This window comes from Mauremys reevesii, unplaced genomic scaffold (assembly GCF_016161935.1).
Source record: "Mauremys reevesii isolate NIE-2019 unplaced genomic scaffold, ASM1616193v1 Contig1, whole genome shotgun sequence".
NCBI classification, from domain to species: Eukaryota; Metazoa; Chordata; order Testudines; family Geoemydidae; genus Mauremys; species Mauremys reevesii.
The window spans coordinates 3,158,398-3,175,568 of NW_024100715.1; the positions used below are offsets into that span (position 1 = coordinate 3,158,398).

Genomic DNA, 17,171 nt, shown 5'->3' on the forward strand with positions numbered 1-17,171 from the left:
TCCTCCTTAGACTCAGGTTGGCCACCCCTGCCCTAGAGACAAGTTATACTGACATAAGGGATAGTGTAGAAAGAGTTAGAACAAGAGCGCTTGGCAGCCCCACTGTCTGTAACAGGGTCTGTGATTCTCTTTAGATCAAAGACTCATGTAATGGCATCTATTACCACAAGGGATCTCAACCTGGGAGTCAGGACCCTTCAGGCAGTCAGGAGGTTAGTACATGGGGGGTTGTGAGCTGCCAGCCTCCACCCCACCCTTGCTTTGCATCCAGCATTTATAACGGTACTAAATATATAAAAAAGTGGTTTTAGTTTAAAAGGGAGGATCGCACTCAGAGGCTTGCTGTCTGAACGGGATCACCAGTACAAAAGTCTGAAAAAAACTTTCTTAGCACTATTCAGCAGAACTAGATGTACATACTATGTTTTGAACAATTTAAAAACCACAAAAGACTGAAATCATTGACCATAAGAACAGCTGAACAGCAGCCCAATCATAAAAAAAAAAGAGCTAACATGCTTAATTTTCAGAGCTCCAGGAAACATTTAGAAACATTATAGACCATAGACGTCCAAAAACTTACAGACCACCCAAGCCACATAAAACAATTCTTTCCTTCTTGGTACCCCAACTAGCATCAAAATCAAGATGGCCCAGGTTAATAGTTCTTATGCAATCTTTCTCTTTGCAAATTCATCAGGTTTGCTACAGATCCAGTTCCTCTTTGTGTCGCATGTTGAACTACTGACAGTTATTTCATATATATAGGCGCAGTCTCCTCCTCCTCCTATTTGAACCCTGCAAAAAAGTAAGAACAATGAAGCAACAATCAGTCAGGGATCAGACTGTTCCTTCTTCTCTCAGAGGACTCTTGAGAGGATGGAACTGACCCCTGTGTAGGAGGCCATTACAAGTAGTGTGTGAATAATGGATTTTTCAGTTCACTGGCAATTCCAAAAAATATACTAAAAAAATTGTTCCATGTCGACCTGGAAACAACATTTTCCACAAATTTTGGTGAATAAAAAAGTTAAAACATTTTGACCCCAAATGATTTCATTTGGCAAAACTGAAACACTTGATTTTGACCATTTTAAAATAATATTAAAAAACAAAATAAAGGCAGTTCCAAAATTAAAAAGTTATTTCAAATGGTAAATCAAAATTTGATTTTTTCAGGATTGATTCTCTCTTTTTTTTTTTAAACTGAAACAATTTTGTGAAACCAACATGATTCACAAAATATTTCAGTGTGGCTGAATCTGCTGTTCAGAAAAAACTTGCCTCTGAAAAATTTAACTTAGCAGTAATTACAAGACCTATGAACCTTAAGTCTTTTCTGCCACCTCCCTGACAATGGAACTTCTCCCCTACTATTAACATCTCTCCTGTTAGTTCTACCCTTTGGCATCAGCACAGAATTTGAGTCCAAGTCCTAGTGAAAATATTGAATTGTTATGCAAGCAGATGAAGAACTGGTGATTATTTCCAGTAGATCTATCTGTTGTGATAAACCCAGGCCATTTGGGTACAGCAGAATAGCAGAAGGCAGATATACTGGCCACTGGATTAACAGTTTTCTGTTCCCTGACTGACGGGGCTCACTCCAGCCAGGCAGGGGGTCAGGGAGCCAGAGGAGAGGAAGTGCGGCTGAAGGGCTGGTTACTGAAGACACCCTCAAACCATCATTAAAGGAGCCCTAAGGTAAGGGTGAAGAGGGGAGAAGCAGGAGAGATGTGGGGAAGTGGCCCAGGGAAACATAGCAACTCTGGGAGTGAAAGGTTGGCTGCCAACAACTGCTACCATTAGGGTCTCTGGGCTGGAACCCGGAGTAGAGGGTGGGCCAGGGTTCCCCCCAACCCACCACTACAGGAACAGCTCCTGGAAGGGGAAGTCAGGTCCCTGTCAGGACAGGAGGCTGAACAGAGACTGTGGGAGTTCTCTCACCAACCTCCTTGCAGGCCTATGATGAAAAGGGCTCAGTAGACTGTAACCCTGGCCCTAGAGAGAGAAGGGCTGCCTGGAGGGTCACAGTGAGCCACTGAGGCAGCATAAACCGCCTAGAAGCGCAGGACCCATGGGAGCAAGGTCGGAGCTCTGCCACACTGTATTCAGCCTTTTAGTTGTCTGGAACTTCCACTCCACATATAGGCAGTGTGAATGGGCCGGCACTCTGCTCCCAGAGCCCTGATTCGCTGTCAGGAAACCCTACCTTACTTCCAGCTCTTCTCCCATTGGAGAAGGGACTGCCCAGGCTGCAAAACAGGGCATGTGCTGCTGCTGGGATACAGCAAGATGAGAGGCTGAGGACAGATTCTATTGATCAGTCTCAGGTCCTTATCTACACCCCCACCATAGTATCAGAGCATCTCCCAATCTCTAATGTATTTATTCTCACTGCTCCCCTGCTTTTATCCCAATTTTTTCAGATGGGACACTGGCAGGCTAACAGACTTGATCAAGGTCATACAGGGAGTCTGTGGCAGAGTAAAGAATTAAGCCCAGGCCTCCTAGTGTCAAGTCAGTGCTGTAACCACTGGTCCATCCTTCCTGGGAAGGGAGCAGCTCTGGTCTCTGTGAGCCTGCATGGCCTTTGAGCATCAGCCAGAGCCCAAAGGGAAGGAAATACTCTGAATGAAGGACTGATGCTGGAGGGGCAGTTGAACTGTGCAGTTGCCAGTGAAGGTGCTGGAATGATTTCTGGGTGAATGTGGCTGAATCTGGGACTGTAGGAGGGGTCTCCATCCTTCCCACAGCAAGGGCTGGGAGTTTAGAACTGATCGACAGACAGGGGAGCCCCCACCACAGCTGCCTGTGACCCAAGAGAGTGAATACAAAGAAAGCAACTCACAGGTTGTTGAACACTGAGCCATTTGTCCACTTCCAAGGCTGGCCTGGTTCCTTGCTGACACCAATCCAGGGATCAAGGTTGCCCTTGTGTTGCATTAAGAAATCCTTTTGAAGAATGCAAAGGTGAAATAGACATTACAAACCAAACCTCTTGGACTCACCTCTCAGATCCTAGATCCTAAGGCCAAAAGGAACCATCAGATGATCTAGCCTGACCTCCTACACAACAATGACCAGAGGAGTGACTCCTGCATCCAGTCCATAACTTCTGGTTGAGCTAGAGTGTGTCATTCAGAAAGTCATCCATGCTTGATTTAAAGACTACAAGTGACCCTGAATCCATGACCTCCCTCCAGAAGCTGCTTCCATGGGTAATTAACCACTGACAAAACATTATGCCTTATTTCCAGGTTGAATTTATCTAGTTTCAACATCTCTTCCTTTGCCTGTTAGACTGTTCTAGTATTGGATATTCTCTTCCTGTATAGGTAAGGCCAACACAGAGTCCTTTTAAAAGCCTGCCCATATTCCCCCCCCATGCCTCAGTTCCACATCTGTAAAATGGGGATAATCTTCTCTTTGTCTGTCTTGCATATTTAGAATGTAAAATAATCTCCACAGTGAAAGACGTTCCTGTGTGTCTGTGCAGCACCCGGCACAACCGGGCCCTGATCTCAGCTGGGGCAGGGACTGTCTCTCGCTGTGTGTCTGTGCAGCGCCTGGCACAGTGGGGCCCTGATCTCAGCTGGGGCAGGGACTGTCTCTCACTGTGTCTGTGCAGTGGCCGGCACAACAGGGCCCTGATCTCAGTTGAGGCTCACTGCTACAATGCAAATACATATTTTTTATTTTGCATTCAGAAATGGCTTTGCACTGTTTTGGGAGGTAGCACTCCCTGAAGTGAGTTAGCTGCTATTCTTTTTCTCCTGGGCTAAGCTAACTTTACTCTGTACCACAATCATCTCTGTTTTTTTGTTTTTTTTTTAATTTCATCACCTTTTCCTGCAGGGTGTCTAGCCAAGCCAAGGAGGCACCACTGGAAGAGCAGAAATGTTGGCTCAAGGTCCAGTCTGCTTCATCAGCAGAGAACAGGTAACATTTCCCATGGTACCCAATCCAGTTTTCAGGGCAGCAGGCAGCAGGACTGTCTGGAGGAGTCACACTGGACTTTGACACTGAAAAGTAAAACGGAGTAAGAGCATCTTTCTTCCACCGCATCTCAGACACAGGTTGCAGAACATCTGGTGGCTGCTGCAAGAGTCTAGAAGCATCAGCAATAAAACAGGAGAAGATTTACAGAGAAATGATCCCTAAATCCAAGTTAAACTCCTACTCTGAAATGAGGTTGTGTGATAGAACCCCCCAGACTGTAAAGCAAAAATGTCCATTTACCAGATTTATTCAGATACAAGCTCTGGGTGTTACCTTTAGGGCAGGGGTGTGGAACAGCTTTCCCATTTAGGGTAGGACTTTCAAAACTTCTAAGTGCTGGGCTAACGCTGCTCCCATGGAAGTGAACAGTAATCTCCCGCTCCACCCCCCCGCAACCTGCATGGCATAGTGAAATTCTGTAACAATAATAAAAATACCTAATCTCAAAGTGCATTACAGAAGAGGTCAGTATCATCATCCCCATTTTACAGATGGGGAAACTGAGGCACAGCTATAAGCGGTGACTTGACCAAGATCACCTAGAAACAGAGCTAGGAATAGAACCCAGGGCTCGAGACCCGGTCCAGTGCTCTACCTACTAGACAACACTACCTCCCTGTAGCCACTCAGCTTTCACCTTTTTTAAAAGCATCACATTCTAGCCTTCATGGTAGCAAAGAAAGCCTTCCAAATGTGATCCAAGCCAATCCACGCTGCAACATCTGCCTGAGTTTATAGAGATCCTGAGCCAATTGCTCTGAGAGGTGTGAATTGCCCTCAAAGTCAACTAATCTCATTGCATCTGAAGAAGTGGAGCTTTTTACCCACAAGCTTATGCCCAAATTAATCTGCCTCATTGTTTTTGTGAATACAGACTAACATGGCTGCCACTCTGATACTTCTCATTAGTGTTCACTTTAAACCCTCATGATGACATGTTAAATACCAGCATTAAATAGTTAATTGTCATTTCAGCAGATAGGATAGGAGAGATGTGGGAGTGAAATGCCTGGGGCTTTTGATTAGAGAACAGCTGCAAGGAAGGGAATGCAGAGGGAAGAAGGGAGCATGGAAATAACAGGGAAGGGGAAGCAAAATAAAGAAAACAGGATGGGAGAGAAAAAGCAACAAAGAGCAGGAATAGCAGGGTCCCAGACAAAAGCAAGTTTCCCCCACTCAGTGATGCTCAATGTGACAGTAAGTGACTGACTTAGCAATACATAATGAAAATAATCAAGTGCTTTGTTAGTACAAAAAGGCCAGAGTCCACCTCAATCTCTGTTCAACCCTACCACTGGCATCATTGGGAGACCAGCTGTAGACCATAATTTAAAAATGGAATTTGGCTCTCTTCTGCCAATGAGTTTGATACCCTGCTTTAAGATGCATGCAATTTATATAATCAATCACTAAGCATCACTGTTGCTTTGCTGTAAACATAAGATGCAAGAGGAGGACTTCACAGAGGCAGGGCAGACTGGATCAGACCAGGGGTCTCTATATTGCACTAACTGTGCATGTTTAACCCTTTGAGGCTCAGTTCTGGCTGGACTGGCAATAGAAGGAGCAGGAGGCCCTGCAGCAAGGCTGTGGCATTGTAACTGCAAGCAGCTGATGCGTGTGAAACCAGAGAGGACAGGGCACGTCATTAGGATAGTTCTCAGTCGGAATGGAAAACACAGAGATCCTGAGCCAATTGCTCTGAGAAGTGCAACCAAGAGCAGATGCAAGAGAGATGGGTTACACACTCACCTGAGCAGACAATCACTGCAATAAGAACTGCAAGTAGAAGTGCAGCTTCGACAGCAGCTACGATTTTCCATGCACGTCTCCTGACCTTGGAGCCAAACCAATGACCTATAAAAGAAGAAGCCATCAATACTCACTGGGGTCACGAACGGTCAGACTGGATCAGACCACTGGACCGTGGCCAACACCAGATGCTTCAGAGGAAAGGGCAAGAACCCCGCAGTAGGAAATATGAGGCAATGTTCCCCCAGGGACAATTCCCTCCTGACCCCAGTAGTTAGAGGCTGCTTTTAGCCCTGAAGCAGAAGAGATGGACAAACCAGCATAGTAAGACACCACCACCACGAAGCTTGACCTGTTTCTAGAAGTCACCCTGCTTTGAAACTGGGACAGTCTCCTGTCTCCCCTCGCAGAGGCAGGGTTCTGACCATTTACCACCCACTTCGACCTTCTGTAGGACATCACTGTGGGCTCAGGAGTCTTTAACCCACTCTGGATTTTCATGAGTGCCACTGGCAGGCATGACCCTCCTCCCAGAAGGGAAGGTTGCAGAGCCTGTAAGAGCAGTGTGGTCCAGAGGAGATAGGACTCTGGGGGAGAGACTTCCAAAGTCTGGATAATTCAGACAATTGGGCTGAAATGTTCAAAAGCACAAATCCCTTTTGAAAATCTCACCCTTGAATTTGTGGATGCTTGTTAGAGCTGAACTCAGCTACCAGACGTTCTGCCATCCCTTGTGATGCTGAGAGAGACCCCTTGTGATCAGTGGCAGCAGCTGCAATAGTGAGTGCCTTTGGAAAGCACACAATGGGTGCTGCCTGAGGGACAGAGCGATGCTACCCTGATATGAGGTGAGCTACAAAAACCCTGGTGATACGAAGTGCCTTAGAGTTGTGCCCTGAAACTCTTTCCAGTTAGCAGAGTTCATCAGGAGCTGGATTTCTACCAGACTGTTATATCAGCATGGCAATCTGGCAGTCTGTGTTGCATTCCCCTTGAGCAGCTGGTCCACATAGGTGTGACATTATCTGTCTATAATATAAATTCTCATTGAAAGGTGGCATATGACCAGAAAGGGTTAACTAATTCATAGGCTGACATGACCCATTGTTGACTTTTAAAGACTTGTTAGGAAGATATGTAAATGATAGTCTGGGCTATTGCACTAGGTTAGAATAATACTTTGAAATGCAAACCTGCATTGTTACACTAGAGTGGTAGGTGTTTGCTCAGGTCTTGTGACATAAACAAAATTCTTGTCTGTTACTACAGCTTTGATTCAAGATCAAAGAGGAATATTAACATTTATGATGACACTTGACATATAGACAATAATACTATTTCAGTCTCTTTAAAGTTTGTGGTGAACTGTATATGAACTGTTGAATGGATAAGTTACCCTATGCCAATTGCCATGATGTTTGGGAGACAGAAAGTTAAGCCTATTATTCTCTCAGGGCAAGAGGCTGCTGGAAATGTATAAAGATCCTGGGACAGGATCCTTTTTTATCTCAAATCTGCTTAGGTTTTCAAGAGGGGGAGACCTTAAACCATAAGGACTGAGGTCCCCAGTCACTGACTGGAGTCACCCTGAATATGAACATTGGACTATAACCTATGGACTATTTCTAAAAGGACTTTTGGCAACTCCAAGCTCATCATCTCTGCTATGTATCTGAACCTCAAGAATCGAACTCAAATCTGTATATACATTGATTTTTCAACCAACACTCACTCTTTTTTTCTTTTTTAATAAAGTCTTAGTTTAGTTAATAAGAACTGTCTATAAGCATGTATTTTGGGTAAGATCTAAGTTGCAATTGGACCGGGGCATGTGGCTGATCATTTGAGATCGGAAGAACCTTTTATTTTATATGATGAAATAAGATTTTCAGTAACTTTCATCATATATTGACAGGTGTACCTAAATGGAGGCCTGAAGCTGGGCATTTTAAGGGAACTGCGTTGTTTGGACTTCTGAGTAACCAGTGAGGCGATACAGAAGCTGTTTTGGGCTGGCTTGGTAAATCTAAATATTGGAATATCCACCAGCATTTGCGGTTTGTCTGCCCCATTCTGTTTGCAGTTCACCCTAATTGAGTGACCTCAGCTGGCTCCCACAGGGCATGGTTGTCACAAGAGGATAACAGCCTACAATTGCTAAATCCTAACAGAAATATTGCTGTAGCCAATGTCATTGCAATCTACACTGTAGTGCTAAAGGTGCCAGGTTCTAACCCTTTCTGGCAACTCATCTGGGGTGTGTTGTTACACTGAGGGCAGGTCTCCATTTAAAATGCTGCACTGGTACTGCTGTGCCACTGTAGCACTTTAGTGAAGACACTACTATGCCCATGGAAGAACTTCTCCCATTGGCACAGTTAATCCACTTCCGCCAGCGGCAGTAGCTATGTTGATGGAAGAAGCTCTCCTGATGACATCGTGTTGCCTACACTGGCGGTTAGGTTGGTATAACTGAGTGATGTAGTTATACCAAATAAGACTGTAGTGCAGATCGGTTCTCACAGTCAGAAGATGACACCATGCAGGAGACACAGCTATGACACATTATCTAGCCAAAGGGGTTCAGAATAAGACTGGAGAAGAGAGAATGAGTGTTATAAATATACAGTCAGACCTTGATTTACACTGGTTTTTTTTTTGGTATGGTTTCAGTTATACACAATCAATTAATTGTGACCCTTTATTTTTGTACACAGTAGAGATTCACTTTTACACAGTGCAGCTTGGTGGTCAAGATGCGCAAATCAATGGCATAGCCAGGACTCGATACTTGGGTGGGCAATGACTGGGGTGGAAGAGGGAAGGCAGGAGGGATCGGGGTGCCTCTACTCCTCCAGCCAGCCTTGCAGAAGATCATGGAAACTCTGGCCAGGGGCCTCCCCGTCCCAGGCACTCCAGCCTGGGAGCAAGGTCAGGGGCTTGCCTCGCTCCGGCCAGGGAGCAGGGTCAGGGCGCCAGGGCTCGTCCTGCTCTGCCCAGTGCTGCGGTTGGGGGCTTGTGCCACCCCGCCTGGCGCTCCTGCTGGGGAGAAGGGTCAGGAGGTTTACTCCACTCTACCTCCTGGCATTTATCTTGTGAGCCTGGAACCTAAACCCTTATTTCCCATAGACCCTTGGTATCTTTTTACACGATTTCTATTTGCACAGTGTTTTTTAAGAACATAACCACAGTGTAAATGGAAGCCTGACTGCTTCTTGTCTCTGTACTGCTTGAATTACCTATAATATTAATGAACCTTGGCTTTCCTAACAAACTCAGAGCAGATAATGAGCCAGCATTTCAACATCAACCCTTCAAACCACAACTCAGGAGTATAAAGTAGTGTAATGTTCTGGCTACAGGAGTTTTGATTCCCTCGGGCAGCTAGTCAACATGAAGGATAAGCTCACAATTGCTACCAACTAATGGAAATAATTTTTTAGCTCAAATTATAAAAGCCAATTGTCTTCACTGAAACTACTCACACTGTCAAAGTTAACTGGGCTTGGTAGGATTAGATTTTTTTAAATCGGTAAAGGTTGGTAAACATCAATTTCAGCATACACACCAACGAGCGAAAAAATATGTCCATTGAAATAACTGAAATCTAAGATAGGCAAAGTAAGAAAAATGCTGCTTGAAAATGTATGTATGTATTAAAGTGAAAATGCAGTGATTCATACTTAATTGGGCTTGTTGCAAATGGGCTAGTGATTGAATAGTAGAAACAGATACGGTTTGTTGATTTAAAGACAGGTACTTTGTATGTTTTGACAATTTGTATTGTAACCCTTTATAAAGCTGCAACGTGTACAGGAAGAAAGGGACAGGAGCTGCTTCCAGCCACAGGCGGGAATATGACCTGGCCTGTGTCTTTGCAGAACACACACACACACAGCTGGCACAGCGGGGGGGAGGGGCGGCTAGGGAATGGAGCAACCCCCATTCCCTGGGGCCATACAAGGGTTGCCAGGTGTCCTTTTCAACCTTCCTATGCTGACACTCTTCCTGGGGCCCTTTCCCAGGCTGAAGATGGCAGCTCCAGGGCGCTGCCTCCTGGGTCCTAGTGCCCATCGTTGTCCTCATCTACGTGCAGTGGGTCCTGTTTCTGTATCATGATGAAGGCCAGTGGGGGAACAGGGGAAAGAGAAGGGAATGGGGGAGTGGGACAGCGGCAGGGGACAGTTGAGGGAGGAAAGGGGATGGGGCAGGGAGAGGAAGGGGATAAGGTAGGGTTGCCACCAGTCTGTTTTTTGGCTTCTGTGTCCCAGTGCCATTTAGGGTTGCCAGGTGTCTGATTTTTGGTGCCTGGCAACACTAAATGGCAGATGAACCAAAAGCCCAGTTACCATGGGGAGGCACCAGGTCATTAACCCCCACCAGCCCCTGCTCAGCCGGGGCCACCTCCCACCTGCAGGCAGGTTTCTTAAGATATCCAGCAAATGGAGCCTAAACTGTGCTTTGTTCAGAGTTACGAACATTTCAGGGTTACGGACAACCTCCATTCCCACGGTGTCTGTAACTCTGAGGTTCTACTGTACCAGCATTTAGAAAGGTGGCAACCCTAGGCAGGACCTGGGGCAACAGGGGAGGGGGCTAGGAGGGCACTAAGCCTCTGCCTGGGGGGGCTGCTGCAGAGGCTGCAAGTTCAGGGTGGGAACGGGCTGGAAATCACTTCCCTGCCCCCCACTCCAGTGCTTATCTGAGGGGCAGAGAGGCTCCTCCATGCTGTGTGGGGCTCAAGGCAGCTTTGGTACACACAGGGCTGGGCTCCTCCTGGGCAGCACCCCATGCGAGAGGGTCTTGGGCTATCCCATGGCACCGACCCAGCCAGAGGCAGCTGGGAAGGAAGGCACCCACTGGCCAGGCTGCAGGTGTGCTAAGTGTTCCAGCACTGTGCAGAGAACCAGCCGCAGGCAGGGAGTGGGACGTGCCCGTGCCTCACGCGGGGGATACGGACAAGCAGAAGGGAAGGACAAAGGGCAAAGCAGCAAGAGGGAGAGCTGGGAGAGAGGGCAGCGAAGAGGGAAGCATCTAAAGGGCAACACTTGTCATTCAATAATTGTCTGACTCCCCCATAATTTCCCACAACCATGAAAATGTAAATTGATAAAAATTAAAAAAAAAAAGCTTTATCAATATAATCCGTCACAATTATTAAAAAAGAAAAAAAATCAAATTCTGCCAAGCCTAATGTTATGCATGTGCCTGAGACCTTTGCTGGACTATGGCCTTAGTGCTGAAGATCCTAAGGTCAAAACCCACTGATGACTAGTGTGTGGAAGGAAGTAATTATAATAAAACAAAATAAATCATTAAAACTGTAAAATATACAGAAAAGGGCTTACCTGTGTTACAATGTACCCCCCCGTTTGTTGTCAAGCAGATTTAAGGTACCACTGCCATTTGTGAATGAAATGTCGAACAGGATTAGACAAAAATTTGTCTAAGCACATATTTAGCTATATGTGCACAGATCAGCCTCTCCTGACCCAGCGGTTAGTGAAGAGGGGGAGCTAATAGGCCTTGCCTAGGGGGAAGGAGGTACTGAACTTAACTGCTAATTGATCTCTCCTTAGTCCTTATTCAATATCAGTACATATGGTAGCTCCTTTGGCCTGAGTGATATACCAATATTCGTGGGCTTGGAGTGAGGTTTCCGTTAAGAGGAGAATTCAATTATACAAGTCAGACGCACTCTTGGTGTAATGAGTGTGGCTTACTGAAGCCAACCCTGGACTAGAACCCAGGCCACCTGGGTTCAATTCTTGGATCTGTTACTGGCCTAGGGTGACCAGAGAGCAAGAATGTAAAATTGGGACTGGGCATGAAGGGTAATAGGGTCTTATTTAAGGCAAAGCCCCTAATATTGGGACAGTCCCAATAAAATCAGAACATCTGATAACCCTATGCTGGCCTGCCAGGTGACCTTGGACAAGTTACTTGGAAACTCGGTGCCTCAGTCTCCCCATCTATAAAATGACCTCCTTTGTAAGCACTAGATAAGAGCTAATTAACTGTGTCTATTTACAAAGAAGGTTCCCACAGTCCTATCTCCCCAGCAAACTCTGTGCTCAAAAAGCTCTGTCTCTCTATTTCCTCTCAGCGTCACTCACTTCTCCAAACTTCCTACTTCCAGTGCACTCAGGCTGCAACCGATATGCTTGCTAGGCTTCCCTGCTTGCAAACGCAGGGAAGCCCTCAGCCCACACAACAGAGCAGTGCACATGTGCCTAATCCCATGGGCAGTGACTACAATTCTCAGCATCTCTCTTTATTACATAAAGGGACTTGATTCCTCCAGGCTCCACAACAGGAGCAGAGTGCGGAACGAGCTCTGTGATTGTCTTTGGATCAAAGACTCACCTGATGGGAGCCATTAGCAGCTTTCAGCATAACAATTTAGTACCAAAATACCCCAAAGATCATCCTTTACCTAAGGCTTCCTCTGGCTCAGCTTTTATGAAGTCAGTTAAATTATTCTGTTCATCAGTGAGAACAACTTCTTGCTCCTTGCAACTGTAGAGAAAAAATATATTGATACAGTCCAGTTATCAGTGTGAGAGCTGATTCAAAATTCAAATTGTGACAATAAAGTGTGCACGTGCATATGGATGGGGGAGAATTGATGACATTTTTGGTGATTTCACCCAATTTTTGAATAAATTTAAAGCTGGTCAAAATATTTTAAAGTCTTGATGAAAATTTTGCTTGGAATCTGGACCAAAAAAAATCCAACAAACAAAAAACACACCAGAGAAATCCTTCCCCCCAGCAAACACACACACACACACACACAATTTTTCAACCAGGTCTACATTGTTTCATGCAGTCAAAGCAAATGCTGAAAAACTGTTCACTCCAAAAGGTTAAGGCCAGTTGTCCGTCCAGCAAGACTCAGCAGTGCAGGGAAGAGACATAAGTAGAATTAGTCAAAAGTTTTCCAACTGAACAATCGGAAAATGCTGATCCTACAAAATTGAAATGTTTCCCAGAACTGTGCTGATTTTTGTCAACATTTTCTATAAGACTGATTGAAATTTTGCATTTTTATATAATACAGGGCTCAGCAACCTTTCAGAAGTGGTGTGCCGAGTCTTCATTTATTCACTCTAATTTAAGGTTTCGTGTGCCAGTAATACATTTTAACATTTTTAGACGATCTCTTTCTATAAGTCTATAATGTATAACTAAACTATTGTTGTATGTAAAGTAAATAAGGTTTTTAAAATGTTTAAGAAGCTTCATTTAGAATTAAATTAAAATGCAGAGCCCCCCGAACTGGTAGCCAGAACCCGAGCAGTGTGAGTGCCACTGAAAATCAGCTCACGTGCCACCTTCGGCACACGTGCCATAGGTTGCCTACCCTGATATAATATATTGCAGAATCACAGAAATATAGGGCTGGAAGGAATCTCAAGAGGTCATGTAGTCCATCCCCATGTGTTGAGGCAGGACCAAGTAAACTAGACCATCCCTGTCCAACCTGTTCTTAAACACCACCAATGATGGGGATTTCACAGACTCCCTTAGAAGCCTCTTCCAGAGCTTAATTAGCCTTACAGTTAGAAAAGAATTCACATTATGTTATATACATGATAAAGTCTAAAGAAAATGTTCTGTCCTTACTGAAATGTTTCTTTTCAAGAAGGTTGTTTTGATATTTCCAAAATGAAATATATCGGACATTTTCTTTCAATTTTTAAATTTCAACTTTTCATTCCAATTTGGAACAAAGACAAATTTGGAAATCTCAGAATTCCCCCCAGTTTGGAAATTCCATATTTCAATCAGCTCTAGACATAAGTTATTGAACTAGAATAATGGTGCTTCTCTACTTTGAAATGGTGATGCTGTAAAATTCTCACTCAAAAAAAGTCTGTTCCTGGGATGTACCAGAGTCAGAGCTGTTCACTTCAATGGCTAAAATAAATTTGCATTGTAGCTTACTCCTCTTAGCCCTACAGAATACAGTTCCATTAACGAGCATGGAACATCAATAATGAGTATTATTATTCAGATGTCTCTTTTGTGATGTACAGGGGTAAACAAGGAAGACAAAGCTGGAACTCAAGCCTGTTTGAGTCTACAGTTGTGGCTGTTTAATTCATTCTTTCTATTTAAGAAGGACTATGATTCTATACATCATGGCACAGAGGTTTTGTTTAAGAATAGGAGGGAGTATACAAGTAACAGAAAAGTGCATGCGGTGAGATGGGAATTCCGGCAGGTTGGTGAGGAATCTTTAAAACTATGGAATCATCTTGTGAGGTGAAGGGATCAGAGCCCCATTGCAGAAGTCCAACTGGACAAAGCCCTGGAGAACAGACTATAGGGAATGAACCTGAATTGTCCAGGTTTGGTACAGCAAGGATGGGCGACCTATGATTTAGAGAGTTTGGAAGATCCTATGGATTGACCCTCTTAGTCACTGTGTTGGAGCAGTCCTATCTTCAATCAATTCCTAACCCCTCTTTCCAACATAGGGCTCCCCCACAGCTCACTGATGTCAATGGAATGACTCACGCTGACTTCAATGAGCATTGGATCCGCCCTGTAGTGAAGTAGGAGTGTGACAGAGAGGAGAAGACACTTACCTGTCTGAGCTGTGTTTGCCTTCCTAGAAGAGGAAAAAAAAACAAGTTACTCTATGGAGATCCCTTGTGATCTGCATCTTTGTTCACAGGTCGATTGTTACAAGAAATTATACATGGTTTGGCTTTGGTTGGGAATTTTCCATCTATATTATATTTCAATTTTGGTGAAAAATATTTGATTTTCTTTTGGAAAATCAAAATGAAATATTTTGTTTTGGTTTGGTCTGACCCAACTTGAAACACTTCAGTTTGGTGAATTGAATCAAAACTTGTTGTTTCAAGTCTGTTTGACATTAAACTGCATCTGCCTAATGTGCTCTGATGCCTCATTGGAGCTGTAGTTCAGATGCCTCATGCCCACATTCTCCCCTATGGGCCAGGCACCTTGGTCGGATTACATCGCCCATGATGCACTACATTCCCCACTTTGACTGAGCCACATGGTGCATCATGAGATGTAGTCCAAAAAGGGGACCAGGCTCATAAGAAAGAATGGGAGTGTGAAGCACACAAACTATAGTTCCCATGAAGCACTTGCAGTAATCAGGGGCAGATGCAGTTTAATGTCAAACTGACCAGAAATAAAATGTTTAGATATTTCCAAATAAAAAGTTTTCAGAACTTTCCATTTGGTGAAAAAAATTTCGATATTTTGACTTTTCATCTTGATTCAAGATGAAAACAAATGTGGAACTATCAAACAGAAATAGTGACTTTCACTCGGCCCTACTACAAACATTTCATTGACATATTTAGATTCCAAGGGCCCCACACAGCACCTTCCACCAAAATCAATTTACATCAGTGACATTCCTAGTGGACTCAAAGGGACAGATCCTTGGCTGGTGTAGACCACTGTAGCTCCACTGACTTCAATCCACTCTGATGGCCACTAAAGCCCATTCCTGGCACCTAGCTCCCTGAACAGCCACAGAATACAATACCTCACAGTCCAGCAGGCAAACAGAAGTATCATCTTGTTCAGGGTTGTCGGGCACTTCCTCTGTTGGGTCTTCACCACTCACTTGTCCCTTAACGTCAGATGAGATGTTTTCAAGAGGACCCAATTCTGGAGCCAATTCCACTGGAAAAAAAAGTGAGAGACTGAGAATCAGAACCATAGTTTCTGCAATCTTTTAAACAGTAATATTTCTGGAGCAGGGACTGTCATTGACACAAAGGGTCTCTGACCTGGTTGGCCTCCAGCCAATAACAGAATATGACTGTTAAATAAATATATGGAGATATACCTATCTCACAGAGCTAGAAGGGACCCTGAAAGGTCATTGAGTCCAGACCCCTGCCTTCACTAGCAGGACCAAGTACTGATTTTTTTTTGCCCCGGACCCCTAAGTGGATTAAACTCACAACCCTGGGTTTAGCAAGCCAATGCTCAAACCACTGAGCTATCCAGATCAGTTCATTGATGTGGTATAATATTGTTATTAAAGGCTCTTGAGGGCCAATTACTCTGTTCCTGCATTTAGGGGGAAACAGGGGGCTGAGCATTAAGCTATCTTTGCACTGCCCACTGTAGGATTAGATCGGTATATAAAGGGTTAAAATAGCTTGGCTAAAGCAAATATATGCTTTGCAGGCCATGTTAGCAGTTGTGGGGAGGCCTTGAAAGGATGTGGCTTAGTTGGAAAAATTGGACCTGGAAGGTAACTGATAAGATAGGATGAAAAGTCTTTGGAGAAGAGGCCCCAATTTTCAGGGGTGGTTCTAACTAGATTAAACAAAGAAGGAATTCTTTAAGAGAGTCACCAGTTTAAAAAAAAATATATATATATAAAAGCTCTAGGAGGATTCACTGCTAGTATCTGCTGTCCACTGTTGGAGCCGGCCAACATGGGGTTAAGCACATCAGGTCTAGTCCTGTGGAAGTACCTGATCCATACTTATAACTGCAAATTACTATAGGGATGTGGTTACTGCTTCAGCATTTAAGGCACATTTGGAGCAGCTGAATAAATACCCCTGGACCTTTAGATTTAATAAAGGGATTTATGGCTAAATTGGTACATAGGTGACACCCTGTATTAATAATAATAATTCCAACATACACCCCTGTGACATTATTGATATAATCTGGGACCATATAGATTATTGTTGTAACCAAGATCCTGTAGTAGCAACAATCTGAATCACAGAATCATAGAATTCAAGGTCAGAAGGGACCATTATGATCATCTAGTCTGACCTCCTGCAAGATGCAGGCCACATAAGCCGATCCACCCACTCATGAACTAATTCTCTCCCTTGACTCTGCTGTTGAATGCTCCAAATCGTGCTTTAAAGACTTCAAGTAGCAGATAATCCACCAGCAAGCGACCCCTGCCCCATGCTTCGGAGGAAGGCGAAAAACCTCCAGGGCCACTGCCAATCTACCCTGGAGGAAAATTCCTTCCCGACCCCAAATATGTCGATCAGCTGAACCCCGAGCATGCGGGCAAGACTCTCCAGCCAGACCCTCTGGAAAAGGCTAACAATATCCCAACATTGACCCTTTGTACTAATTACCAGTGTGGCACGTTATTGACCTATTGACTAAATCTGGTATAAAAGGAGGTCAAATACGGTCTCTAAGACAAGGTTATGATTATGCTGTCTAAATGTGTGTATTATTTTTGTAGTTGAAGTTATGAATATTGGCTTTATATTGTCTATATTTCAAACTTATGCTATGCTTCTGGGTGACATCCCAGACAAGTTGGTGTCAGCTCTGCCTACCCTGCTTCATGGCCCATTAAGGACCATCAGCTGTACAACTGACCCCTTGAGAGAAGGCAGATACACCTTGTAACTCAGCAAAGATGC

At 44.3% G+C, this 17,171-nt stretch overlaps 1 protein-coding gene across 1 annotated transcript in view; it reads right to left on the reverse strand.

Moving 5' to 3' along the window:
• Positions 1–306: 306 nt before the first annotated feature.
• The window catches only part of LOC120392388 (E3 ubiquitin-protein ligase TRIM39-like), a 35,352-nt gene continuing 18,487 nt past the window's right edge, over positions 307–17,171 (reverse strand). Inside the window, exons 6-12 of the mRNA XM_039517104.1 lie at positions 15,296–15,435; positions 14,352–14,374; positions 12,191–12,273; positions 5,755–5,859; positions 3,847–4,025; positions 2,852–2,955; positions 307–798 (exon numbers count right to left, since the gene is read on the reverse strand). Coding sequence (XP_039373038.1) covers positions 669–798; positions 2,852–2,955; positions 3,847–4,025; positions 5,755–5,859; positions 12,191–12,273; positions 14,352–14,374; positions 15,296–15,435 — 764 coding nt within the window. The 3' untranslated portion in view covers positions 307–668. The remainder of the gene's footprint in view (positions 799–2,851; positions 2,956–3,846; positions 4,026–5,754; positions 5,860–12,190; positions 12,274–14,351; positions 14,375–15,295; positions 15,436–17,171) is intronic.